The sequence below is a fragment of the Clavelina lepadiformis genome, chromosome 8 (assembly GCF_947623445.1).
Source record: "Clavelina lepadiformis chromosome 8, kaClaLepa1.1, whole genome shotgun sequence".
In the NCBI taxonomy this organism is placed as follows: Eukaryota; Metazoa; Chordata; class Ascidiacea; order Aplousobranchia; family Clavelinidae; genus Clavelina; species Clavelina lepadiformis.
In genome coordinates, this window is record NC_135247.1 from 5,346,854 (window position 1) to 5,373,493 (window position 26,640).

General features: G+C 37.0%; 1 protein-coding gene across 1 annotated transcript; it reads left to right on the forward strand.

Moving 5' to 3' along the window:
• The first annotated feature begins 6,279 nt into the window (after positions 1 to 6,279).
• On the forward strand, positions 6,280 to 23,854 carry LOC143469167 (high affinity cGMP-specific 3',5'-cyclic phosphodiesterase 9A-like). Its single transcript, XM_076966755.1, has 7 exons — positions 6,280 to 6,779; positions 18,709 to 19,035; positions 19,390 to 19,528; positions 19,629 to 19,806; positions 19,985 to 20,177; positions 20,585 to 20,762; positions 22,815 to 23,854. The coding sequence occupies exons 1-7, from the start codon at positions 6,301 to 6,303 to the stop codon at positions 22,977 to 22,979; spliced, it is 1,659 nt and encodes a 552-aa protein (XP_076822870.1). The 5' UTR covers positions 6,280 to 6,300; the 3' UTR covers positions 22,980 to 23,854.
• Positions 23,855 to 26,640: the final 2,786 nt, after the last annotated feature.

Genomic DNA, 26,640 nt, shown 5'->3' on the forward strand with positions numbered 1-26,640 from the left:
TATGCCAGGTCATTCTTCAAGGAAAAACATCACTGTTTACTAAGGACGAGGTGACTCTTTTTAAACAAAGGAAACACGATGGTCAACAAACATCGTGGAAAACAAGCCTGGCAAAATTTTCCCTTAAATCTGAAAATAGGAGAAGAACATTTCAGGGATATCGCCACATTGGTGACTAATGTTCCAAAAGAAGCTCAAGTCCATATTTGGGGATGTCCTCCTTCGATGCAGGCGATCCATCTCGATAAAGCGATAATGTGATTGGTCTGTGATTCCTGACTCACCTTTGACCCAATCGGTACGACAACATTTTCCGTTTATCAATGTTTATTGTTAACTGGCCTGTATAATTGGGCTACGATGGAAAGGGTAAGCAATATGTATTTACACTATAACAATTGAGCGACGATTTTATCAGCCCTTTCTTGGTACTGCTTTTTATAATGGCTACAAGGTTTTACGTGACATTCCTCATGTGTGACTGCGCGTTTTTCATTTTAACACCAGTGGTCGTGATCAGAAGATAGTTATGATTTGAGCTAAACGGATTTTATAAACTTAAATAACCTCGAAATCTTTAAACTGTAATCTTGTCGGCGGTTAGAATTATCAAATTCACAAAATAACAAATCTTTTCCTGATAAAAGAATAACTTTAAAGCGGTTACTCAGTTCATTGCCGATACGAACTACATGACCGTTGATATGAATATAGTTTTGTCATATGTTCCAATATTTCATGTAATATGTTAAATATGAATGTGTGTTAAACATTGCAACAAAATTTATTTAAACGCATGCCAAACTGTAATAAAAAGTTCTTAACATTTATTTATAATACTTGTACATGTCGTACTCATTACAATCTCTGTAAATACGTTTTTAATTGTTTTTCTTCGTCAAACTGCAGTTTCAGGCGAATAAATTTCTGCCCATCAAACATGAAGCAAACAAATAACAGTGCATAAGTAAGTATTTACAATGCATCTCCGCAGTCTTACCAAATGATATATTTGCTTTATAAAATGCGGACATTAACTATACATTACGCATGTGGGAAGACATTTTGCGAACAGGGATGTTAATGTATAGAGCTGTTTGATAAATATGGGCACAAGACATATACATATGCCAGGTACAAGCCAACGAACAAATTTTAAGGCCAATGGAGAATGACTGAAATAAAAGACCGCTTCTCATGATTAATAGTTTATCCGTTTTAATAACTTTGCAATAACACCTTATAAGCAAAGGATTTCAGCTATAAAGCACTTCTTCAACAGGGTATTGTATATGTGATTAGCGACATGTATAAGGCAGGGATCTTAAAATAGCGTAGTCGTGCAGAAATGTCTTGAATGCTGAAGCCGGCGTTTGGTGATGGGTGAAGTTTGGTTAGCAGCCTGGCATAGAGCTTTCAACAACCGGGGTTCAGTTCGACTTTTTGTAAACTTTGCCCAGTCACAGCTCATGCCTGTTTAAACGCAACACAGCACCAGCAAGGAATGGAGAAATGTATAAATTTAAAACATTTTCAGTTATTCGGGAACGCTAAAATTACTGGCACGTACAGTTTCTTAATAAATTTGTAGCTTATAAGATCATATACCGAATAAGTGAATTAAAATTGTATTTTCAAATGAACAAAAATGGCGTTTTAAGCTAAAAACTCAAATTCATTAGACAACGCTCAGTGGCAAGAAATTTAATGATAAATAAACAGCATACAGACTTGCGAAATGGATTAAAGAAAATTCTCCAGCCAACACCCACAAAAAGACAACCCTATACTGGATATCTAGCAATAAAACAAGATCATGTAGGCTTTACTGTAAAGGATAAATAACCATGTTTACATTCTTGTGGGCTAATTCAGCCATAATTCTCCTCATGACGACAAACCATAAACAGCTTTAATTGCGATCAAAACTTTTAATGGTGTTCGTGGGATGGCTCATATGTGTCAATTCGGTTTACAAACAACAACATAAACCGCAAACTCTCCTATTTTTGTGAAAATCGTGACTTTGTTTGTTGATAAAATTTCTGTCAAGCCTGTACTGTTTTAGGGCGTGTCATTTGTCAGAATAAACTGAAAAAAATAAGCATGTTGTTTACAAATAATAATCTTCAGCGTCGATCCTAATTTAGACCTTTCACGAGCAACTGAAGCATTGTAACCATAGAAAACCGGTCTCTATACGGGGGAAGTCCCTCGATATCGCTACCGTTGCCTTTGGCTGTGCAACCTCGCGTGCTGACGACAGAGAATATACTAAAAATAATCTTGCTTTCGTCCGATTTTCTCCTGACTTTTATAAGTTTATAACGACAACATACGAGTTTGATGAATTAATACTGCCGACTTGTACGACATCAAGACATTGGTCAGATAGATTTCAGAGAAGGACTCATTTTTTCAGGAGAAAAGAAACCTGGAAGAATTTGACAAACTGATGTCGATTCTGTTGCCCCAAACAACATCAAAATCACAATCAACGTAAACACTAGCATTTACGATAACGTCAGCTGATGGAAAACGTCGGTAAGAAACCATGCAGGTGACATTTTATGAGGTAACACTCAAAACCTGTGTCGTGATTTTACCTACCTGAAGCAAAGATTGCTACAAGAAAAATTATAAAAATATTTTCCAACCTTCAACGTTTTATACTGGACCTAGCTTAAGTTCAACAATTTAAGCGTATAACCTGTAAAACGTTTACAACGACTGCTTATACGTCATTTCTTGTTCCGGTACATCAGCTCCGTGACATTATCGATAATATGTGAACAATTTCCCAAAACTTTCACGCTCCTTTAGAGGTAGAACTGTCAACTACACCACTGTGAAGACATCATCAGCAAAGGGATTACACCTGGATTATTAGGGCCTAAAATTAAACTCCCAAGGGCACGTTTTTCAGCCACAAATGTCACTAAAACAATGCACGTGGAAAGAAGGGTAGCATAGGGCACTGTCATAACGTTGAAAGCTTTTGGCGTAGATTTTATCTGAGCAGAAGTTTCAATGATATCTTTTATCTCCACAACAGCGACCGCGATCAAATCTCACGCGATATTGCGGGTGAAAGCGTGCGGATGAAAACATGCGTGCGAAGCGACCATACTTACATTTGAGAAACGGCTACTTACTTGGAATTTGTAGTATAATATGAGATTGGACATTTTTTCGAAAATTCCTTCTCTTACCTTGCGTGCTACTACACGCGATTTTTGCAGACAAACAAAATTGCATTTTATATTTATTATATAACTGTGGTATGACGATGTTGTTTTCTGTGGATTCTTGGCACGCAATAGTATGCGCTGAAAGTTTCTCCTATACATACAGAAACCGAAGATACAAGTAAGTAACAATAAGTAAGTATGTGACAGTGTAAGTAACAATGTAGGTAACAATAGTTAACATTGATTGGTGAAAAGTGTTTATCCAAAATACGTGCGTTACCAACATCATTACCATCGACAAATCAGGCACAGCACACATTAATTAAATTAAGGTTAAGTTTTCTTGCACGACACTGTGCTCTTTAAAACCGTTATCTACGTAGACCAAACAAGAGACAAAAAAGCGCTAACCGCGCTTGCCAAAGATTTAACATTGCATTTGCAAATGGGTTGCCGACAAGTTACAATGAACGCAACTATTTATGCGTGAATAAACACTATTTTAAACCTCCGTCATACAAGGCTATTAACCTTGGGAGTGTAATTAACAGTGGATTTTCCACTGCAAATTTAATTTAAATTCTGCTGCTCTCAAAGCGCGATTACCATTAAATTTAAGCTAATGCCTTGCGAAAGTCCATTACTGAATTGAAAGCTTAAATGATTAGCATCTAATATGCTTAATGTGCTCATGAAAATAGAAATGCTTTACCCACCTAACCAACCAAGCTTTGCCTTGGCGTGGCGGTCTCTTCGTGCAAACTTTAGCAGCTTTTGCAACGGAAGTCGGCAAATTGCTAATTAAAGAAAACATTCGACAAAGAGCGAAGGTAATAATAGGCGTTGGCAAAGTGACAATAGATAGGCGGCGTTAGAAATATTTAACCCCTTTTCAAAACTTGTGCTTGAAAGCGATCCAAAACAGAAGCAACAATAGAGCAGCCACTGATCACACAAAGGCGTATCTAAGCGACAATAATTTGTGCAGTGGAACGTGAAATTGTGTCCGTCTACTTGTGAAAACCAGCAAAAAGCACAAGGCTGTATGAACTGAGCTGTGTATTTGAAGTCTATGCACGTCAGGCGAAAAGCTTATAGCACTAACGGGTCTCGTGCTATGCAGAGATATTTCAGCAGTAGACCGTAATGACATCATGGATGCGATCACCGTTTTAGAGTACTGATATAATAGATAATTTCTGCTTTGGCAAACCGTTCAGAAGCAAGGAAGAATACGTAGTTCCATTTCAAAGTAAATTATATTCTGGTTCAGCTTTCAGACAAAGTATGAAATGGGCAGAGAACGTTTTTTCCATCACAAATATCTAAAGACGAATTTCCCAACATTTGAATGAGTTTAAGTCGTTTAAGTTTACATTTCAAGGTTTTAAAATCTGATCAAAAGCGACCTAGTATACAGAGTGTACCCTAAAAACAAATAAAGTATTATATTGTAGTAATGAGAAGGTACACAAGTTTCAATAAAAGGAATCGCTGCTTATATTAACCACCTGTTAAAACCCGGTGACGCCTCAGAATCGATGAAACTGAAACTAATCAATATCAGACCACATGTACGCAAAGCCGCCGTCTGTAAAAAACCCTGTTTATCTGTCATTTGGCTTGATATATCGGTTATAGAAGATCGGACCCAAGTAAACGTTGAAACAATCCGTTTACGACAACGTAAAACCTTTCTCAAACAGTTGTGTAACCGCAGATGCTAAATCAATTTCGCGAGTATCAGCTAATACCTAAGTAAATTTGGAAATGTTAAAAAACTGTTTGTGTTGAGGCTTTTTATATCTGTGGTAACGTCTAACGTTAACCCATACGAGAAAAAAAATCAAAAATCAAATTCACTTCAAATGCGAGCACAAACTTTTCACAGGAGAATTCATCACCAAATACTCTTGCATTCATTTGCAATGGATCACACGTTTGAGCTGCAAACTGGTTGATCATTGGTCACGGGGCATTTGGTGAAAAGTAAACACATACGCTCAATTATTATTAAGTGATTTATCGTTTACCACATTTTACCCTCTTTAAATTTATTGCAAATGAGTAGCAAAGATCAACAAAAGCGTCTGTCCTGTGCGATATGACACCGTGTTCTTTGCACCGCATTTAGGGGCTAAGAACGCGCAAGAGAATTGATGCTAAACCCAGCAATGTCGAGTTATTTTGTACAGACTTCACGGTTTAAGGTGTGGAGTTTACTAAAATGAAATCTGCAACCACTTCTTGTCATATAAACAAAAGCGAAAGACAAAAAGTTCTTTTGTGTAAAAGACAATGAAGACCGTTGTTTGTTGTATAGTATACTGGAGAAATGATAAATTGCAGGCACTGACTTTGAAACAGCGGCTTAACTTTAAGCAGAAAACAGGGCATCGCTAGCATGGCTGTTTGCAAACAATCGTATAATTCCGTCAAGCTAATGCTAGCAAAATAATTCTTTGCGATTGACACGTACGAATTAAGCAAAGTTGACAAAACCTTATTTCGGGTGTAATCTTCGCGTGCTTACCATTTGCACGCATTTAATGACGTCATTGTTTCCAGTATCACGGGATTTTGCACGTCGTCATCATTCACGCGTGTAGCCCTTGTTCTTGACAACAAAGCGGCGCAGACTAAAAGTTATACTAAAAATGGCGTGGTCATAGGAGAAAAGACGCTCAGGCTGCATACTACCAACAAAAGAGCTAACGACGATATTACCATAACAAACTGGTTGCGGTGACAACTAATAGAAGTTCGGGAGAGACTGAGACAGTTTGCGACCAAGCCACAGAGCCGGTATTGGTTATGGCCAGGGATGATCACGACAGCGTGACAAATAACAATGTGGACTTTAATAAGTCTATTGTGGACAGCGCCCAACAAATAACGTCCTTTTATTGCCACAAACAATGAGCAGCACGCCGCTCCCACAGCAATTGTTTTCCACATCAAAGATTTCGAAAAAACGATTTTACTCGCGACAAAGAAAAATTGATCATATCTTTTGTCCTTTTACGTGCAAATACCAGTTACAAAGGTCGCATGTGCCCTAGATTTATCTTTTTATCTTTCAGAGGTTTCTAGGAAAGGTGTTTGTTTTATGCAGTTTAAACAAAATACCATGAGCAGCAGCGGAAGTTTCTCCGCTGGCTATGCAGAGCTCAAGTCTGGAGAATCCAGTACCTCCGTGCTAGAAGCCGAAGGCTCTACATCACAGGAGGATCAAATGAAGTTGACGGGAAGCAACGAAAGTAATACCAGCGGTAACATCACAAGTTCATATTCCGCTGATCATGGTGAATACGAGATGCAGTCGACAACATCCGAAAGCATCGCCGAAGAGCTAGAAATTGAAACAGAACTGGACACAAACTCGAGATATGATTTCTTGCCTGTTTCAAGCCAAGAAGAGCAAGACAAGAGAAACATAAAAAATGCTGAGATCGCCACCGAACCTGCAAAAGATGCAACTTCCCAGAAAACAAAAGACAGCAAAGATGAAGAGGAAGAGGCTTCTGAAAACGACCAGGAAGGCAGAAACAAAGATGAGGGGTTCATCAACGGACATGATGATTACGGGTAAGTTTGCAATATTTATAACAATCAGCTGCTCATGTTAATCATTCATGCTACCTCCAACATGCATCATGTGCATTAATATATATATAATAATTAATGAATGTTAATTGGATGCTACGAGGATGAGTGTAAGTGAGTGTGGTCTTGCACAGTGGAAACTCCCGACCTACATCATAATTGCTTCAACGTTTATCATCGATACATTTTAGTATACCGAATTACTATGATAAAATTTGAATGAAATGCATGTAATTTCCTGAAAACTATAGATCTAGGATTACTGGGATAAAAGTATGGATGTCAATATATTCAGATTTAAGCTAGAGTTGGTCTATTTACTATAGCAGTGGTTCTTAAACTGTGGTACGCGTACCACTAGTGGTACGCGAGAGCTTTTTAAGTGGTACCGCGTACCGCTGAACATGATTTTCGATGTGCTGTGAGTAATGTGTTGCCCCGGATAGACAAGCTTGTGCAGAAGAAACAGTTGCTTCTATCAAATTAAATTGTGTTTTCTTGCTATTCATTGGTGTTATGGTATAGTAATAACGGTAATAACTAATAAATACCGGTACATTTGAGTAAAATAAGTCATTCAGGAGCCAGGTGGTACGCAGTGTAGCAAAAAAAACGAATGAGTGGTACGCGATCGCAAAAAGTTTGAGAAACACTGTACTATAGTATTATTATTTAATTTCATAAGCAACTATCCATAGAGTTTTACCTAAGCAGAAAAGTGTTATAAAAAATAATGTCATTTTTGAGGGACCTTAATACCCAATTAACGATAAATCCATTTTATAAACCAAAATTTGAACGATAATATTAACTTTATCATCATGTTGATTGTAACAGCGGGATTTGTAACAGCGATACGAAATGTATTTAACGAAAACGTAAAGAATGATTACATAATTTTGTATTGTATGGTAAAACGCAACATAATTACTTCATACCATACACAAAAGAGATCTTATATCATTTTGGTATATGTTTGTTTAATTTCAAGTCGATGGGTGTCTTAATTAAGCTGAGAGCGTTTGAGTCATATACTCCAGTGTGAGAAAGAGATGCAAAAATATTCGTACAAGATGACACTTATAGACCATCACAAACACAGCATAAACTTTGCAACCTTATACATTTGTCAACGCATTTGTTGTGAGAACCGTGTGGCGCGATAATAACGTGATAGGTTAAAAGTTTTATGCTACGTTTAAACGAACCTTGTCACTATATATAATGGTTATACAGCAAAACGGACAAGTTAAAAGAAAATTAATAATTATATTATCTGCGTTCTCTCTTTGTAGGTTAACTGCGCAAAGAACTTATGAAGGCCAACGTATCAACGATAACAAACACACTAATATGAATAGACTAAACAGCAAATTTCTCTATAAGTATTCGGCATTTGTGTTGAAGCGAAAATCAGTTGTGTTTTCTTGTAATTGACGTGTACTGTATTTGTGTACGTGTACTGTATTTCCAAAGCAGACACACCTTAGCTCACAAAAAACTATAAACAAATAAACAGCAAATCTTTAGTAAATATTACAACAAAACATATTCCATATTAGGCTGGGACGCAGGTTAGCTTCAACTTTTTCTCATGCATGCAATTTTCACAAAAGTGTTTTTAAAACAAACGTACCTATATCCGCGCAAGCAAACAAACACACAAGCAAATAGGAACAAGTTTAGTAAATAGGATATACCTAAGGCTGAATATTATACACGTCCTACACAGTTTGGTTCAGATGACTAAACTTTGCGTTGGTGTTTTTCGTGCGTCGATGTGCTAAATACTCTCATGCAGGTGTTATGAAAAAGTCCCGAATCCTCTACAAATCGCTGTTTTATCGATTTCATTGCAAAAAAACTTGTTTTATGTGAAAACATTATGCTAAATTAGGCTACTATAGGAGAACGGCGCCGTAAACATTAGGTCAACTGTGACGCGATATCGGTGAATTATTAAAGATCTTCACCTAGCTTCAACGTCAATAAATCAACGTCACTCGTTCACAGAAACAAACTATACATGTTGACGTCATTAATGAGCGCGGCGTTCTACTACGGCCATACCCTAAACAATGTTATAAGAAACGATGTGCATCGTGATGAATCAATTAAAAAATGGGCACACAAAGTCATTGCGTTATGTTTACTTTCCTATATCTGCGCCAAGCATCTGCTACAGTTAAGGAAGAAGGCTACTTACCATATATTGTCGGTCGGAAGTTTTTGATTTCAAAAATTTTATTTCAAAGTTACTATTAGGGTTACTACGTCCTTATAAGGTTCTTTTTTATTTAGAAACTGGTAGAGTTAGGAGTTCGAGTCGTTGATTGTTAAATAATTTAATGCGGTCTATGTCTTTTAAAACGACATTTAACGTGTTACATGAATTTAATTCTCCAAAAACAAGACGTATACGTCTGTTTATTCGTTTCAAATATTCAAATAATACAGGCAAAAATTCCACAAATTTTAGATGACTTTACACTGTAAGTTGTTGCTTTCAAAAACAATTTCTTGGTATATTTGGCTCAAACATTTTTTCTATATGAGGATAAGCGGTTAACCAGTATTTGGAAAAGTGAAGAGTCATTGGCATTTCCGTAGTTCCAAAATAGAAATCACATACTGCCAAACATTCAATTTATTTAATAAAAAAATCCCCTAGAAAAAACATCTCTTGAAACTACGCAACATACAATGTCATTCATACGACAGACCTTGACGTAAAGAGGTGAAATATTTGTGTGCTTAGCGTGGTCCAAAAAAACAAAAAATCTTCCGCTCGTAAGCTGTATCACTTTAAGTGAAAAATTGTCTCGCTGTAGCATCTAAACTGATTTGGAATGAAACCTTTGCACAAATTCGAAGATTTTATACTATAGGCTACGATTATTTTATTTTCTTATATGAGTATCCGAAGCTTGTGATGCGGCCTACCAAGTTTACTGATAAGCACAGCCAAGTCGGATATATTGTTGTACTTTGTCCTTTTGTAAAGTATATCAATGAAGTCGTCAATTCACTATCTTCATCGTTTTAACCGCATCGATTCGTTGAAAAACACTTTCAAAGGAATAGCTCTAGGGTCGTAAAAATCTGGAGGAAGTATTTGCAGGCACTTATGGCTAACCACAGATGAATAACGCTAAACCACAACGAAATTTACATCTTTATCAATAAAAATAATCTTTTAATCAACTTAAAATCGTGACCACACCGGCAAAGAGTGGACACGCAATTAATTTAAATGTTAAAAAACAAATTTCTGGCTCATACGCATTTCCCCACCCACAAATCAAATGACTCATTTTCGTTTGATTGGTCCAAGGCTTTATCCAAATTTTCATAAGGAAAATAAGGAGAAAACACTTAATTCCAGGCGGTTTCTCGCTAAATTAATTTTTCAAAGAAAGAGATAAATGTTAGTGTAAACCTCCCTTGCTGATGTCAACGAGGAAAGTTTTCTAAACAACTTTTGAAGCACTTCTTAGAAGGATTTAATATAGTTCAAAGAAGTATATGCTGTGAACTCTTCACTTCATTTACCATAGTATGACGTAAATGTTTACAAATTGTTTACTTGCAAAACAATTAGAATGTTAATCCTAATTTAAAAAAATACAATGCTCAATTTTTTAACCGGTTTTCTAAGTCCTAATTACAATTTATTCATGTTCTTTTGAGAATGTACACAATTATTGCCTCGGAAAACCTACGGCAAAGCATGTCTGCAATCATAATAGTGATGATATACAGTACTTGAACTTGCAATTGCGCCAACGAGCTCTTTTTACATCATTGCAGTGTGTATAAATTTGCAAAAGGGTGACGCTATAGAGCACTGTGTTTGGAAACGAGAACTTAATGCAAAACTCCCTGGATGCGGTTTGTATAAAACGTCACTTAGATTTATGCAACAAAGGCAGAGATTTGAACATGATTCTCATGTATGATGGTTGAAAAACTCTGTCATTTCCTTAGTAAGGTCAAAGACGATTAAAATACTTGTTCTTGCTGTAATAATGACGGGCTAATAAGTTAAGAAGTTCACCTTGTACAAAGATTAATGCGCGAACACTCCGTTAAATCAGCTCCTGCTCTTTGGCCGTAAACGTGCATGTGGACAAGGCGTTGGTAGCAACAAATTTCCTTACAAAAGCAGCATGGTTGTTGCATTAAATTTAAGCTCCTTTCAGCCTATAGAAATCACGCGTCTTGATACGAGCATATGGCTAAGGTTTGCAAGATCGTGCCATTATTTCTTATCACCCTTCCGCAATGCGCTGCGCGAGGCAATTGTTTATCTATGGTTTTCTTCAAAATCCTAAGACCTTTCAAAGAAATGCCATAAGCCGGCTTGGAAACATGTGTTTCGCAAAACAAATTTAGATGCTCGCGACATTAAATTGTATTAAAGATCTACCGCAACGATCTGCCCTTCACCGAATGAGCATGACTTAATCAAGGTGACTCAGATTTTTCTGCAACTTCTCAGAACTTTTGATAAAGCACTAGCCCTGCAAGGGATACCGCGGTTACGAATTATGTAGGTGCCATCTTACGCTATGTAGTGTCGCTCATATATCGTCGCGACTAGTGTCGCCAATTGGTATACGATCAGTTATTTTCACGGAAGACAGCAGCCTACCGGTAAACACATAGGATCAAATCCGCTAGATATTCCTTATCTTTGCATGGAAAAGTTCTCAGAAAAATGTTGTTTTCTTGTAGGACCAAAATTTTGATTGAGCTTTTGACGAGATTTTTCCAATACGTTTTTGATTTAAACCCACTTGGTGGTGTAAAAGGAATTTAAGTTATACTTTCCCATCATCCAACAATTGCATCTAGTGCAATTTCTCATACTACTCTATTGCATTGGAGTTGTGACTTATTCCTAGCCATGAAAAAGAAGCATGGATTCGTGATATATTAAATGTAGCTACTTTACGGATTTCCGTTTTTTTAATTCATTTTAGTTTGAAATAGTTTAGAAAGCAGTAACAATTTAATCATTATTTTTTAAGAAATGAAAAAAGTTTGTCAAGCAAGCTGAGTCAGGAAATTTCTTCAGTCAATATTTTTTGATTAAAAGTATATCTCATTATCTATCAAGTTTTATTAAAAATCTGATTTACTAAAGGGCTGCATAAACACACTTTTAACATTCTTCTAACATTATATCTTAAATCAAACTGACGTGAGCTGCACGAACCCAAACTGACCATATTACCTAAAAAGGACTTGTTTACCCCCAAAATGTTTCGGACTGCTTTATTGGTTTTCCGAAATATTTTGTAAGGAAGTTGATTAAGATTTCACAATTCGGCATGTCGTTGCTTATCTTCCATTAGTTCCTTCAAGTTCAAGATAAGGTCCGAAACGACGACGTTTTTTCAAACTTTTCCTGTCTAAACTTTATAGAAGGGTGGTAAGAATATATTTCAAGTTATAATGTCGTGTGGCTACAGTAAACGATAGTAATGCGTGAAAATAATCGATACAGATGACATTTGAAAACCGATTCAAATCTGTATAGACATTCTCATAAACTCGCTTAGCAAAAACTTTATCGTGGAAACATTGCGGTAACGTAACTTCCTGTGAACTTCGATCTTAACCGCATACAAAACAATATTAAACGAGAAGTTCCATAGTAATAAAAAAGCGCTTTCTTGAGAGGTATTTCATAGATACCAGCATTTGCTGCATCATAACTACTGCTGGGTTATCAATGACGCACGTGATTGTCAACACGCTTGCTTTTGACATGTGTGATTAAAAGGCTTTGAACTCTGCTGGTGCCAGTAGTGATACGAGCTACTAAAAATGAAAATTGTATCATTATCTATAAACAGACAAGCATATTAGTGGTTTTAATGCGATTTTGTTAAATTCGAAGTGAAAACAAGTGAACTGTTCATGAAGTTTTATCCAATAAATCATCTGCCGAGCCACGATAGGCTCAATCTTCAGATCTGTTTATGTACGTCATAAGAGACAGCGTCTCTGATATACAACGATTTAATTTGTGTGCGGATTTCGCAATGATTAATGGTTGGCATGAAAATCGACATACACTGAATGCGGGATAACTTGCAGGGATACTTAGAGGGATTTTTTCCAGAAAATTCTTCGATTTTAACCGTATGAGGAGAAAATTCCGGTCCATGACAATCGCCAGAAAAAGAAAAATCTATACTTTGACGCACAGAATCTTTCAGCGACTTCGGATATTTCGCCTGTATACGTGACCGCAAGTTCGTGATATGAGTTGTAAAAATAGACAAAAATTGGCACTATAGGTGACTAGGACCAATGCTACAAGCGCTGAAACAAGCTTGCTTCGTGTCGTATTAGACATTCCGGACAAATGTTGGCGAGGTTTGGACGATTTAAGCAAAACTGAACACAGGCTAACAAGCATCAATCCATTACCAACAAAAACTATAAATCAAATTCACAGCTACGTTCCAGTATATATTGAATTTTTTCCCTAAGAATGTGTCAAGGTAACCAATACAATGCAGAATATATGAAACTGAATCCTGTTGAGTTTTAGTCTTTTCCCCGAAAACCTCTTTATAACATCCAGAAAAGAAAATTTCTTAACGAAGATCAAGTTAACGTTCACAATTTAATCAATATATAAACAACATTTCTGAAGTAATTACTGCATGATGACGTCATTGAAAGAAGTGTTACCGTTTAAATTACAGCCTTTACACAAAGAAAACGACTTAAACACAATAACTGTGGGCCTCTGAAGGTACAAATTAAGTTCTCGGGTATTATTGTGACAGTTGAAAACCTTATTGCCTGGCACCGGGTTATTAACTCTGTGGCAATCACGGAGACGATCCCACATTGTTGAAATTTTGTGTGAGATCTGTCAATAAGTCTTTTGTTTTTAAGTAGGCCTGTTTGTAAATGACGTAACATGTACTCGCAGAATGGATAAAACCTTAGACTCAACACATTATTATGAAGCTTAATTGCCAGGTCTTGCGTACGTCGACATTTTTCCCAGAGTTTTAAACCAAGGTTTTGTTCGGGAAGTACTCCATATCAAAAGATCCACGTTTTACGGAAGAAACTTCAGCGCTATCGGAAAAACACCTTTTGACACACCTTTCGTCTGCAATCCATTGTTTAATTTAACGACGAAATTGAAAGATAAATAAACACGACATTTATGGAACAAAAGATGTAGGTATGTAAACCGACCAGAAAATTAAATCAAACGTTACATAAAAAGGAAAAATTGAAGCAACAAGTAATAATAGAAGATCTTACAATTGAAGAACTACATGTTCAGAAATGCTGACATCCTCCAAATGCTAAAGGGAAACAAAAGATTAAAGATAACGTAACTCGGCTGGTCGCGAATGTTTGTTTAAGTCAGTCGTGCGACCTTATATGTATGTGACAAGAATGAAGACTAGTAAACAAGAGGGAACTATATGCGGTCATCATGAAAAGCGTCACGTTATCGCATTCCTACCTATCACAAGATCGGGATGGCTATGGCTAATCCGCCGTGTCTTCAATCGCTCTGAGCCCGTTTCCTGGAACGCGACGCCGGATCATTAGAAATGTTTTTACTTCTAATGTTGTGATGTCAAATTAAGCCAACCAGCGTTAAGTCATATTACTACTAACACCTGCCCATAAGCGTTTCGGCTTAGCTCGTCATTGGTATAAGGCGACAAAGCCTTGGCGTCTTGCGGTTGGCGTGTTTATATCAGACATAGATTTGAGCACAATTTACAAAGGCTTTTAGAAAACTCGGTACACGTATCTCTTTTATTGGCGAAGAACAACGCTATTTTTTCCAAAAAGAAGTGAAACAAAAACTGTAACTGCTAAAAAAAGCAATCTTTCTTCGAATCGAACTATTTCTTTTAATGCAAAATAAAATTTAATCGGTTATTGTGCGAGTTACCTATAGCGTTGCCAAACAAAAATAAGTTTTTGAAAAATCGTAGCCCTGAAGAAAATTCTTTTTCAATAATAAGGCGCTGTTTTGCTATTGTTTTGCGACATTTCATTCGACTGAAAGTTTGCTTAACTTTACACAATAAAACTTCTGTTTAAGTTTGCCAGTATGCATATAAAACGCTTGATAAGCTTGACGTCACCCAAACCACGTCATTAAAGGCTTACAGACAACAAACATCACCTAATATTTATTTACACGTTGATGGCTTCTATATTTATTTTTATATCAAGGTTAAAGTGTAAAAAACATTTAAAGTTTACCCTTTAACGTTGTGCATTCGTTGATAGTTCAAGTTGGTGCAGACGTCTGGTCTGTTCTTGGTATGACGTCAAATTGAGGTAAACTTCCGCTCCGAACTTAATTTTACCAAAACAGAATGATGATAAAGTACGTGCAATGATCTGAAAAACGTGTTGTCCAAGCTTTCAGTAACTTATATCAATAAGCGCTGTCCGTTTGTATAAGATATGTAGGTGGAGTGAATCATTTCCTACGTACACATAAATCGCGATAAACAAGTAACAAATATTTGGGCAAAAATTATGACCATTGGAATTGCATCTGTCATTAAAATACGGGCAATTACTTCAATTTACGCCCCGTTCTCTCGGAACCGTAGTGCGTCGTGGCCAATTTTGCGGAGAGTTTTAAAGTTTCCAAGTGCCTCTTTAAGATTAGCCAATATTCTCCATCTTAAGGATGTTGGCCTAAATGATGTCCCCGACAATAAATGGACGGTAAAGTCATGCACGGGAACAGAGAAGTAATTATGTAAAATTAGTCTCCTTGAAATATGCAATCACAATAAACCTCTTATACTTGTGCCTGCATAATTGCAGCAAAATGTAAACCGTGGGGAAAGTATTACGTGCTGAGACGATGGTTGAAAACAAACAAGCCCACTCAAGGCTAAGCCAACGAAGGAGCGGTTCTCAATTACTTTCGCTTGCAAGGAATTAATTTACTGCAGTTTTTGCTTCGTCATGGACCGAATCCAAAATGCTTTTAAATCCACACATGGGTATTATAGTAAATATTCAGGACAAATTTCCGCGAAATCGTGCCATTACCATGCCGGGAAATCTTATAATGGCTTTACGAGAAAGTGAGATAAGAATCGTTGAAGCATAACTTCGAACAAGGCGCCCTTATGTTGTTCTAGTTGATAAAGATGTCCTGCTCACATTGTATGACGTATAGACACGTGGAGTGAACGAAAAGCGCTGCATTCTATCTGCAGTCCATTCAGCAAATTTGCTCTTTCAGGCAGCACCCTCTGCCCCCCACAGTAAAAGCTATGATGAGATAGTTGCAAAAATGCGGCTAAAACCTTCTCCAATCTATAGGATGATCCTCTTTACTATCAACCCCCACAGGTGACATTGTGTCAGAAACCTCAAAAGTGCAAACAATTTTTCATAATCCTACGATTAAGTTTTTTTTAATAAATCAAGGCTTTGTGTGAATTTTTTGATAAACATTGCCATTGCCGAAAAAAACATAAACGTAGAAGGATTACAGGCAAAGCATAAGGAGATTCGAAGCAAAAATAACTCATTGTAGCTGCGGAATTTTAAGCGCGGTTAACAAGTTATGACGAAACACAATATGATTGCAGGATATTAAGCCCTAATCGGGTTTCTCGAAAAGTGATTTATTGTAGTTCGAAAAAAAAAACAATGTCACTGTTGTGCAACTCACAGAACTGGTTAAAAGCGGGTTGCATAGATCATCTTTGTTTGGGGAATTTTTTCTTATATTGTTGTTTTTATATTTTTGTAGGATCTTCTCCGTTGGAGTTGCATAAATGCTGTATGTAAAGTGTACAGTTTTTTTTCTAAATTTAATAATGATTTGTTCCTTGTTTAGAGATTACAATCAAGAGAGTTTTTTTAACACATTTCTCCTTTACGTTTCCAGGAATGTTCAGGTTAAAAAATTTCCAAAACATACCAAGTCAATGAACACCCAATTTTCGCGCCATGTACTCGCTTAAGTAAAAGCCTCGGTTAGATAGAAGCATATATTGTGCGGTAAAAGTTTGTTGCTTCTAAAAACTTGAGATAATTTAGCTTGATTCAACACAGTCATGACCATCGGCAGTGTTAACATGGACCGGAGTTTTCTCTGAAAACAACGATTTTCGGGCTACGTGACTTCGACGTTCGCCCAAAAATGTCGGTCGCGGTGTTGGAATAGTTGCAAAGGGTTGGTTTGGGTCAGGGCTTTGTCAAAAAAATTATAACCGCAAACTGAGAGATGCCTGGGGTCATTGATATAACACTCTTCACGTTTTAACTATGAAGAATCATTTTGTTTCAAAAACATTTTGAATCTTTATAACCAAATCCATTTTTAGTAACGTGAAGTTTTTAAGCTAGAAATTATATTTCCCAGAGTTATAATGGATGAATGTAGAGTGTATGTAGGTGTACTAAGATAATCAAAATCTATCGCCATCCATAATAATTTTCTCGTGTTTTGTCGAAAAATATTTTTTAAAACTCAACCAGGAAAAATTTGTACAAATAACCACAGAGCAACCACCACCAAAGGCCATAGCTAAAAAAGTCAAAACGACGAAATTTCTCTAAAAACTACCTCCACAACAGATGAGTTTCAGCGTTTGCAAATATTTACACACTAGTTAACGATATCTAATTGCAACACATTCATTATGAACAAGTTTGGTGAAATGGCATAAGGTTATCGGGTTTCATAATCGTCGCGATCCCTATATACGCCATTTGTTCATCTCAGCTCTTAGATTTAACGCTAAGCTTTTATCTTGGTTTCGAGAGCACATATTCAATCAGTTATTGCTAATAACAATCAGTGTATGAGTATAGTTAAATTATGAACAAAGTTTCAAATATGACGTAAAATTGTCAAAAACCTCATTATTTCGAGCTATTATCGAGTCATTGCGATTTACCTAGAAATACAAGCCAAGTTTGTTTCTGCTTTGGTAGCGATTTAGACGAGTTTATTTACAAAGAGGGCGGAGAAAGTGATGTGACAATGTTTTCTCAATTGCTATCAATGGCAATTTCAGGAATGATATTTTTAACTTTTTATAGCTCATGCCCAAAACCTTACAAAATAAGGAAACGCGTAAATTGAATCACCGGATCTCCCAAGCGTTGTTATCTTTGTTCAAGTGTCTCAAAGTCACATAAACGTGGCCTTCTCGCATTCAGTTTAGAAATACAAACGTGAAAACGATAATCCAGTAATGGCAGAAGATGGGCGTGTACATGTCTTATCACTGCCGATAGTTTTCTTTTTAGACAATTTTTGTGTCATTTACCTAAAATTGTTTACCTAAGGGACCTGCATGCGGTTGTTGTCTAAATAATGTAGCATTGTATTGGGTACATTACGTCAGAAATCGTGCTAGTAAAAATACGTCATAATTTTACACGATACCTAATTTACAGGTGATAACGGTGAAGGGCGGCTTTTATGTGTAAAATCGCACAACCAGAAGAAATCAACCACTACATTTACTACACTCGTTCCCTTTTATTCCCTTCTACTCTCTGTATCGCTCTCAAACCCTGGCTTTATCGCAGCCTTTTTCTAACGCGTTAACCGAAATAGATGACTTTAATCGGGTCGCGCATATAAAAACGACCGATTGGGAGCAATGTTGCTGAGTCGGCCCTGCGACGGGCTAGCAAAGTGGCAATCCGAAGGTTATATGGTGCGGCCGCTACCTGCTTATGGTCGTGAGGGCTTGCCAAGTGTTTCGGTCTGCTGAGTTCCCTACACAGCTGCAGACGCATTTCATTATTTGATAGCCTTATCGCAAAAGTATATAGGAAGGACAGATATTTCGCAGGAAACTTGTGGTCTTGTATACCATTTTTAAGATGATTAAGCCCATTTTTTGTCTTTTAGATCACCGAAAGAAAACAGAACTAATTTAAAGTCGACTGATCTGAAAGCAACGGAAGAAATAAACAGCAGAAAAACAAGCAATACAGCATTTGCTAACGAAAGAAAACCAGTGCACTCAACTGTTTTAAGTGACCGTATCCGTGCAAACCAAGCAACTCAGTTACCTCATCCAAAGGAAAACGTTGAAGAAGACCAAGGAGATTTTGAAGACATAACAATGCCCGGAGTTGAAGCAATCCACTGTCCTAAGGGGATCATGAGAGATTTATCGGAGCCTAGATTCGACGTCTGGAGGCTTGACCGTGACTCAATGGTTGATCATATTGAGTGAGTGAGATAAACCTGAAGTCGTACGGTTGTTTAACAATAAACAAAGGATTGGTTTTATTGGCGGCACGGGCAGCAGCAAACAACAGCTTTGACTTGATTTATCTGCCTAAAAGCTCCTGCACGGTTTTTACTCTGCAAGAGTTAGGCTAATATCTCAGCGCGGTGTTTGTTGTTGCACGTCATCATAACAAATAAACATCTCTCGGTGCAAGCGAGTGACTCATATTTGCCGACATACAGATATGACATAAATAAATGCCATACAAAATACTGTATATCATGCTTCGCTGGAACACCTTATCCTTATCGGGTTTTTATCAGATCATATTGATTTTTTCCTTTTATTTTCAGATATATGTATCACGACCTTGGTATTGTGAGAGCGTGGAAGATTCCGAGAACAACTTTAAAAATGTTTCTTCTGGGTGTAAGAGAAAGGTACCAAGACAATCCCTACCACAACTTCAAACACTGTTTCTGCGTAACACAGGTAAGATCAAATGAGTTTAAGAATGTTTGGTATAAGCTGTGGCGAAAACCCAACAGCTTATCATAAACTGTGTATGAATAACAAGTTTCATCCTTTGCAGATGGCCTACAGCATGATATGTAAATTGCGTCTTCGAAACCTCATTTCTGTCGATCACATGGGTGCGCTTTTAACCGCAGCCGTATGTCATGATGTCGATCATCCTGGACTTAACAATTCTTATCACAGTCATGCAAGAACGCCTCTGGCTATATTGTACAACTACCAAAGTATTCTTGGTAAGCAATTAAGATGCTTTATGGTCGCATATAGCGCATTTAGAGTGTTTTTTGTATATTTATATCTTTAATAATACAGTGTATTAAAGTTCGCTTTAATTGTCGGAGTTAGCTTTAATTGAGAAATTAGCTTTAATTGTCGGAATATGTTAGTAAATTGTTATTTTTGTAACAACAGAACAACATCACTTCGCTGTGGCTTGTCGCATCTTGTCTAACAAAGAACGAAATATCTTCCGAAACGTCAACAACCGCGACGAGGTATTGACCAACATCGGAGAACTAATCTTAGCAACCGACCTGGCAAGACATAAAGAGATCATGGAGGAGTACACCAACACTCTTACCTTGGGCTTCGACTTCAAAAACAGGTTGGTAAATCCCGATCCTGTTCAGTAGTTTTGTAAGTTTAAGGGGCTGTTTTCTTGGTAAACAAATTCTGTTGTTTGTTAAGTATAACTTCAGTTACAAACCGATTCACAGACATTATTTACTCATTTTCCTCGGCGATAGTTAATAATGTTGGTTGTTATGAACCTCAGTGACTAATACGAGATTGATTGAAATATTATTCAAACGAACAGTTTTTATTTTCTTCTTATCGGCGATTTATGACTTTGACTTGTGTACATGCAAAACGTCGTTGAATACCAAAAGATATTTGAGTCGACCCGTTTCGACTTTATCGGTTTTCAATTTATTGCGGGTATTTGACGATGACTCACCCTTGCGGCAATATCATGGCTTATCTCAAAGTGACACAATATTTATCTTGCAGCAACCACGTCATGCGATTGTTGAAGATCATCATAAAATGCTCCGATGTTTCCAACGAGGTTCGACCGGAGACCGTCGCTTCCCCCTGGGTTGAACGCCTCTTCGCCGAATACTCGGAACAAAGTGCCCGGGAAAAGAGAGAATGTCTGCCAGTCACGCCTTACATGGACCCAGATATGGTAAGCTCAATGATGATTGTTGCATCAACTAGAAGTTTAAAATCTAAGCTTTATTGACTATTATATATATGCCGTTTGTGCGGGACGGATTTAATGCCTTTTGTAATGTTGACCAAACACGCCTTTTTGAAAACCTTTAATTAAAAGGTTGGCCCCTTTCGAACCCTAACGAGGAAATAACAACTCTCAGTACGACAGTTATGACGCAATTTAATGATCACCGAACAACGATTACAAACCGATAATTCTACGTTTAGTTTTGGTCGTTTAACTGCCTCGTTCTGTCGCGAGACCTAGACACGATCGGTCGAGACAAGAGAACTTGTCATCCACCAATTATCGAGTTAGCGTCATTAAATAGCAACCAATTAATTAGTACAGCTGCGGTTTACTTCATCCGACAAACTAACGGCAAATGGGTTGCGGTTATGAGTGGGCCGGACGCGCAAGGGCCTCGAAAGCGCTTTGATTTTAGCTAAAGCCGGTCAGTCAGAAACGTTTTTCACGTTGTACCACACACAAATGTCACGCCCTGACAATGACATGAAGTTTTTCTGAAGCCTTACGTCAATTTTCTTGTAGGTTGCAGAAATTTTACGAGGGCGGGTATAGATTACCCTACCACAAAACCTTTCGTCAGCTTTGGCCGAATGGTTTTGGATTGTAATATTATGTAACCACAGCAATTTTTCTTCGCCATAACATTATCTTTACGGCAATCTTAATCTGCGCGATAACGCGGATTGTGGCTATATTCATATTTACGTAATGGGGACCGATAAATTCAACAAAATTAGGTGCCCACTGTTGAAAACGACAACTGCCCTGGCATTTTGGTAAATTGTCAAATTAATGTGGACACGACTAAACTAAAGCTTCCACGTCATGGTTGTGATGCACTGCAATGACGACATGTTTATATGCAAAGGTTTACACGACATGTACATATGCAAAGGTTTACACGACATGAAATTGCGTGATCTCTGTTAATAGTCTCAACATTTGCAAATCAATTCCTGTCGTGTAGGAATGATGGGACGCGTTGCGGTTTCATTTCAACGTGTTGTTTTCAGTATCAACTTGTTAGTGCAGCGTTGATGGTGATAGTCTGTGTCAGGCTCGGTTGGTGGGCGATGCTGAAAATGACAAAGATGACTCGATTTTTGTTTCATCAACCGCAAACATCGCATTAGAAAGCATTTTGCATTTACCTCAAACTTCACCGCAGACGGTTTTCACAATTCAGCAAAATTTCAAACCAAATGTTCGTGTTGAAAATTGAGAGCGTCGTTAAAATCAAATGACATTAAAAAATTTAATAAACCAAAAAATTTAATAACTTCTGCACTGTATACCTCATATAATTATAACCACATTGATAAGCTCTAATACACCTGTCAAAAACATTCTTGTTGGCAAGGTTTCAATGGATTCGCTCGTCACGATATGGTCGTGACGAGTTACACCTAGGTTAAACTTTACAAAAATTACCATGACTTTTCATTCCGATCTAAATTTTATCCGGCAATTGTCTGCGAGCTACTGTTGTTTTCATTCGATACGTCATGTGGTACGCAGCTAAAATTTGAAGTATATAATTGGCCGCAAAACGAACAGAAATTCACAAAACGTGATTGATATAATGTAGTGTGTATAATTTAGAAATCAAATCTACGCCACATGCTGCGCTATAACCACAAGCTCAGGTAACAACAATTTCCAGCTGAAGTGCCATTTTAATGACGTCGCTTTTCGGATATGTAACGTAAAAAACGTTTTAGCGTCTAAGACAGAAAGGAGGCATTACAAACTTATGACTGATTTACATACGACAAGGTTCACGCCTTCGGATTACATTGCCACATCAAAGCTTAATTCTTCATCAAAGTGTTTATGATTATAATTATGTACTGGCTAAATCCAAACACCCGTACATTTTTGCCTAAATACTTGTACTTAAGTTGTAAGGTAGTTAATTGCATACACTCGAAGTTGCTTTATTAGACTGTGGTGGGTCTTGAAAATGACATAATTCGTTTTCTGTTTATGCAGGTTAATGTCGCCGAGTCTCAGCAAGGCTTTATCCGTGGCATGATGCTGCCCATGTACGACAAACTATGCAAGCTGATTGTGGAGGCTCGTATGTATTACGTCAACCCGCTCTACGAAGCCCTGTTACGTTACGAACTCGAAGACATGCAGGAAAGAGAAGCGTAAAATCCCGCACACAAAATCGAAAAGAATCCAGCATTACCTCTACAAACATTTGGACATGCAAAAATTCGGACAACTACGAAGCAAATGCTCCAGCAATGTTTACGTTTGTTTGCTATTATGCGGAGTTTCTATGCAAACTGTTTCTATGAGAATCAACTGTGCGTCAGATATACGATCTGTGGGTCTTGATTCACGCAAAATCAAAGTCGAAAATTGGGCGCAAAAACATGTTTATTTTAAGAACGCTTTTTCAATAATACCTCAAAAACATTCTGTATTTTTATCACTATTCTCGTGGTATAGAAATGAGATTAATCTCGGCCCTATCGATTAAAGTGACTTCTAGAACGATGTTTGATTGACCTTATTTCGTACGAATACCAATCAAACAGTCATTTATCATTCTAAAAATGGCATGTACATTATTTTGAGTAAAAACACCAGATCACGCAAATTGCAATCTGCCCTCACGCAACAATCTTATTAAGCTTCACTTTTATAGTCCGGTGTTGGATTTTGCTGTGATGTTGTCAATGCTTTGGCAACATCGTTTTACGTAAGTGGGTTCCAAAAATACTCCGTCTGTAAACTATTTTTTTGTCTGAAAAATCCACCTTGAAAAAGTATGAATAATCATGAATTTGTCTTTTGGTTGGTTGGAGTTCGTTTTGTTGGTGATAATAATTTACTTTTTTATTTTTGTTATTTTTGTGTTTCTGTTCACTGTATACTTTCACGTGGTTATTTTTAAATTTCTCGTATCTTATCAAATGTTTTCTGTTTTGATCAAATAATTTTGTTTTTCTTTTTAATAACAAGATACTTTCGTCAACAATTGCTCAGAAATAATGAAGAAATAAATATTTTTTGTATTATGAAAAGTTGTTTATCTTAAAACGAAAGTTTCAGCTCAAAATGGCCGTCACAGAATTTATTACCAGATTGAAGAGTAAAACCACTATAGGTACAGAGAGTATAATTTACAACCGAGTAATTAAGAGCAAAATTTTCACTCAGTTGCATAATTGCAAACTTTCTTCAGTCACAGAACCGACTAATATTACTTGTCTGTTCAAACTTCTTAAAATAAAGTCACCTCGTAATGTCAATTGTATAAGATATATTTCCAGTCAATCCAAACAAACTGAACTCACACAAAAGAAGAAACTCCAGCAGAGTAAATTTCGGAGATCAATTTTGAAATGCCGATCGAACTACCATTATTTCATCAAAATGGCATTAGATTGAATACAATGCCATTTTATATTGTATTTCAATCAGATAGTCAATCTATTTCAATCTTGAAAGGGACAGCATTTTACAACATTTCAAGTTTCATTTTCAAGATTGGCAACATTTTCAAGTCAAGCAACTTTTATGGTTGGAAATTTAATGAAGCTAATTCTAATAAACCTACCACCTTTTGATAAAGTATTAAACCGTTATTAAATTTTATTCTTTCATTAAAATGAGAATTTGATTAAAGCAAAATAAAAATTACAAGTTAATAGTATTTTACTGGAATTTCACTGAATTATCATACGTAGTTGCATTTGGCGTTTATGCATTACAATAATACTACTTGTTCAGTAAAACTGCATAATGCTTTTTGAATAACTGACATGCTCAGCAAGGGTTAGGCAACAGCAGCAGGCTACCCGCACAGCAGTTTATATCAAAAATAGTTCAACTTCAAGTCAGCAACTTCATGTTTAATAAAAATGTAGAAGTAAAAATGCTGCATGGACCTAATAATAAACAGTTGAGCCAAGGCCAGATTGTGGTTTACATCAACCATCGGTAAGTTCAAAACATTTGTAGACTGGCGTTGTCGGCTTTATCAGTCTCTGTCATCTCCTGACATGCATGTACGCTATCATTGGCTTAACTTTAGGGCAGGATGTAGAGCTTAAGAGTGTCAGGAAACTGCATTCTGTGTTCTTTGCAAGACCCCTAAACAAGGAGCAATAACTATTTACTCAAGATAATTTTAAATTTAGACGCCTGTGCCCAATTTTGCTTTCAAATTGCTGCCAGAACGACGATTTTAAAGATTAAAACAACAAAATGTCAAAAAAGCTCTAAATATTTATTTATCCGATACTTGCAAATGTTTATGATGCTATAATCTTAACAATGTCAGATAATAGTGAAAAAAACACTTTAAGGTTATATTTAGTAACATTGCTTAACCTTTGCTGGACAAAATATTTGTGCATTTCGATAAGCGCGGCGTTGTGCCAATTCGAGAAGTCCAAAGGGCAAACTCGAGGCCCCAATGGTCTGAAGTACAATTTCTGGTATGGGCTTCCACTAAACAAGCCGTTTTCACAGAACAAGACAAAAAATATTTTGCGAGCAAGTAAAAGGGCAAATCAGAGATTTTTAGCAACAATATTTCTACTTATAAAGAAAATACAAACACGGTTTGAAGAAATGCTGACCAAAAATGAAGTTTTTAACGTAATCACCGTTTATGACATAACAACCGTGGTAATTTCCAGAGGTCAAACATTGCTTTCGTCATAAGCAAAGATAAGAATTGCGATCGAAGATAAGTGATCAATGTTAGACATTTATTATGGGTTTGGTCTCAAAATAACTTGAGCATGTCGAAGCGACGAAAGCCATTGAATGTAATCCTTTTTCTAAGACTTTCTCCTTCAAGCACTTTATCCTCCTTTCCTCTAGGTCAGGTGTGAGCTCCTTAAAGCTTCTTGCCAAGGTTTTCGCCGACTATAGCAACAGTTGTTATGAAAACATTTTGGAATTTCGCAAGAAGGTAAGCCAGCGGTATAAATCCCTCAAGAAATTTTCAAACTTCTGGACTTTGAGTTATCGTACAAAGTCATAATATGATTAGACAAAGGCGGGTAGTCTCATATTCACCGGCAAACCGCACCAAGCAGTGCTTCCTCGTACAGAAGACCTCATTGTCGACCGAGCTGTGATAAATCATATTTCGTTTATACATTATACCAAACCGATTACTGAGAACCAAAGTAGAATGTGTCTTATAATAAATAGACATGGTCAACGATTTCTGTGATTTAATTTGCAGAAAATCGAGAAAAGTGAAGCAACGGGACGATTATACCAGACTAAGTCACCACATGACCACCACCGCATGACGTCATTCCTGATTTGCATTGTACGCTCTTTACCTTTCTGCATAATTTCAGAACCACAAAAACCATGATTTTGCGCCACATCGCCACACCCTCGCTTCGCATCGAGTTCCCTTGACGAGCTTGCAGATGTTAAGTATACTGATCACGTTGGCATTTCTTTTTGAAATTCTATTTCTAGGAAATCTAATTCAAATGTTCTTTTGATGGCTACGCGGGGGTCAAATACTTCGCTTTAATATAGACCCGACAGCTTTTCTATTTAGATTAGCATTCCACTAGAGCTCGTTGTCGTGTGGTGGTTCAACTACAAGCAAAAACCTTATTAAAATGATATTAACCCTACCAAGTGAGTCTATCGTGCTAGATAAGCACAGCATATGCACAGTACATACTACCAGGTTTTCCCAGAAACCTCATCTCGGTTTTGGCAAGCTGATCAATTGGATGCTGATCGTGCCAAGTCCAAATATAATTTATCAGTCCGACCCTAGTGTGAGAGCAAGGTCACCACGTGGCTTATCAATTATCAT

Coding starts and splice junctions, on each gene's coding strand:
- LOC143469167 (XM_076966755.1), top strand. CDS start 6,301: ATGCAGTTTAAACAAAATACCATGAGCAGCAGCGGAAGTTTCTCCGCT. Junction 19,529..19,628: donor ACTGTTTCTGCGTAACACAG/GTAAGATCAAAT, acceptor CATCCTTTGCAG/ATGGCCTACAGCATGATATG. Junction 19,807..19,984: donor CAACTACCAAAGTATTCTTG/GTAAGCAATTAA, acceptor TTGTAACAACAG/AACAACATCACTTCGCTGTG.